General features: G+C 34.2%; 1 protein-coding gene across 1 annotated transcript in view; it reads left to right on the forward strand.

The window, feature by feature from the left end:
* The first annotated feature begins 1,692 nt into the window (after positions 1–1,692).
* The window catches only part of LOC107568100 (deltex 1, E3 ubiquitin ligase), an 18,602-nt gene continuing 17,198 nt past the window's right edge, over positions 1,693–3,096 (forward strand). Inside the window, exons 1-3 of the mRNA XM_016253940.1 lie at positions 1,693–1,762; positions 1,932–1,993; positions 2,893–3,054. Of these exons, the coding sequence (XP_016109426.1) occupies positions 1,710–1,762; positions 1,932–1,993; positions 2,893–3,054 (277 nt within the window). The 5' untranslated portion in view covers positions 1,693–1,709. The remainder of the gene's footprint in view (positions 1,763–1,931; positions 1,994–2,892; positions 3,055–3,096) is intronic.

Here is a 3,096-nt window from a genome sequence, read left to right on the forward strand (position 1 = left end):
TGAAGTGTAGTAAAATACTTGAAGACTGATTTATATATATATATACAGTGGGTACGGAAAGTCTTCAGACCCCCTTAAATTTTTCACTGTTATATTGCAGCCATTTGCTAAAATCATTTAAGTAATTTTATGGCACATTGTAACGCTGGGTTGTGTTGAGCACGCGAGCTGTTGGCATTTTGCGAGCACAGAGCGCATCAGGTGAGCAAGCTAGTGAAACGTTGCACGCGCAAAAGAGAAGGTCTGCACACATCCAAAAAATTTATTTTAAATGCAAAATTGATTTCCGTGCGCTCGAAATACTTTTTTCTTTGCGAAACGAACATTTTCTCCACAAACTCAGATCAGCGTGTGCAAAATGCACTTTTGTGCGCTCAAAATATGATCTTTCGCAAGCAGAATTATGGCAGAAATGTAAGCCCATACGCTGTAGCCTGTATCATTTCATATCAAAGCACGAAATAAACTACGTGCATGCAGTGTCGTGGTCATAGTTAAGTCATGAAGTTACCAAAAAGGCGATTAAAGCTGCCTTAAAACTGTGCATGCATGTAATATATTTTATACGAGTCACATTTAAGAACATGTCTCTGAAATGGTTTTCAAAACTGTCCTGGAGCAGCCCAGCACTGTCTCACTCATCTAACACACCCGATTTAACTCGTCAGCTCAATATTAGAGACTGTAAGACCTGAAATGGGTCAGAAAAGCTAAAGAGAGTTGAGAGAAAATATGATGCTTGTCAGATCCGCGTCACGTTCAGCAGCGGCAGCTCTTAAAGTAATAGCAGCCAAAACAACCTAATAACCAGCTGCTGTGATGTCTATTAATAAAAGGACAAAGAAAAAAAGAGAGGAAAAAATAACTTTTATAGCTTTAAGGATTCATATATATTTTATTTAGAATTTAGTGTTTGATAATTTCAATTTCTGTCTATTTCTGCTGAAGGGCACAGGTAAATATGACATTTATTATAATGGGTTTATGTGAAGATTGTTTTAAGTTCACTTAAATTTGAAGTTATTTTTAAAGTCTAATAAATGTTCAGATTGATAGCTCTCAATTACACTGTAATGTTGAATTCAAAAAATAAAACCATTTCTATACACATTTGTATAGAGTTAAGCTGTTTACTTGAATGTTAATTAAATAAAAGAAAAATAAAGGAACATCATTTCTATACATCTTTTTACAGTTACGCTGTTTCCTTGAATGTAAATAAAATAAAATAAAATAATAAAAAAGAAAACCATTTCTATACACATTTGTAGATTTAAGCTGTTCCTTTGAATATTAATTTAATAAAAGAAAAGAAAAATAAAGGAAAATTATTTATATACACCTTTGTACAGAGTTAAGAGATAATGTAAAAAATAATTAAAAATAAAATAATAAAAAAAAAACTATTTATATATATATATATATTATTATTACCATGTGATGCCTTAATGTACCATGGTACGGTACTTTTCATAATGGTATGTGAGGCAGATTCAGTGTTATCTTGTTTTTGGCTTGTTTCATTCAGTAAATTCATGTAAACATGAGTCTGAAGTCATTGAACAGAGTTCAGATCATCTCTAAAACTGACTCTAACTTCCTGTTTGACTTCCTGGTGCAGCTGGTGTGTGTGTGTGTGTGTATGTGTATGTGTGTGTGTGTGTGTGTGATCAGAAGAGGAAGTTTGTGTTGTGTGTGTCTGGTGTTTAATGAGAGCAGGAGAGATGATGGAGACGGATGGAGACTCAGACGAGGACAGACGGTAGGATCTCGCTCTCATGTCGCTTACGCGGCTCGATCAGCAGCAGGGCTTTGACTTGCTGCATGTATGAAACATCAGAGATTTGGATGGTCTCTGGCAGAATATCAGCTGTAAATGTTTCAGTTCACGTGGATCATTGACTGTCTGATATCTGTTTCCTGTCATTTAGGGTTCCTGCACTTCCTGTGAAGAATCTCACTGGTTCAGGACCGGTCCATCCTGCATTAGCAGGTACTACACCAGAAAATCCAGTTTCTTCAATCTCAAACTCACTTCAGTGTAAAGAACTTCATTGGCATGACAAAAATTACAGCTTAACTCTGTACAAAGATTTATAGAAATGTTTTATTTATTTTAATATGCAAGTAAACTAAGTAACAATGAATGATTAAAAAATTTAAATAGATTACATAGATTCATAATTTAGAATTTAGAATTAACACACATTTTATTTTGTAAGTAAACAGTTTAACTCTGTAAAAAGTGTATAGAAATAGTTTTTCTTGTTTTATTTTAACATGCAAGTAAACAGCTTTACTGCGTACAAAGATGTATATCAGTAAATTTAATTTAATTTAATTTAATTATTTATTTATTTTTTATTATTATTATAAAAAAAAAATTTAACATGCAAGTAATCTATGTACCAAAGAATGATTTTTACAAAAATACATCAATTAAGAATTTAGGATTAAGAATTACCATAAATTTTATTTTGCTAGTAAACAGCTTAGCTCTGTACAAAGGTGTACAGAGAATTTTAAGATGCATGTATGCTGCGTAACTCTTACATAGGTATATAGAAATTATTTTATTTTAACATGCTAGTAAGCTCTGTATGGAGTACAGAAATTGTTTTAATTTGTTTTACTTTAACATGCAAGTAAACAGCTTAACTGTGTACAAAGATATAGCAGTTATTTTATTTTAACATGCACGTAGCAAGTACGTACCAATGAAAAATTTGGACATAAGTTACATTTACATTAATGCATTTGGCAGATGCTTTTATCCAAAGCGACTTGCATTGCATTCAAGGTATACAGTTTATTAGTTCATGCATTTCCTGGGAATCGAACCCATGATCTTGGTCTTGTTGGTGCCTGAGCATATTTGTGTCTTTCGGTCAGGAATGACTGGTATCCTCATGTGTGCCGCCGGGCTCCCCGTGTGTTTGACTCGGGCCCCTAAACCGATCCTCCATCCACCGTCGGTCAGCAAGAGTGACCTGAAACCCGTGCCAGGAATCAACAGCATCCGACGCAAGACTAAGAAAAAGCACCTCCGCAAAGGTGAGTGTCTGTCTATGTGTGTGTGTGTGTGTGTGTGTGTGT

Source organism: Sinocyclocheilus grahami, unplaced genomic scaffold (genome assembly GCF_001515645.1).
Source record: "Sinocyclocheilus grahami isolate Dianchi unplaced genomic scaffold, SAMN03320097.WGS_v1.1 scaffold1213.1, whole genome shotgun sequence".
NCBI lineage: Eukaryota > Metazoa > Chordata > Actinopteri > Cypriniformes > Cyprinidae > Sinocyclocheilus > Sinocyclocheilus grahami.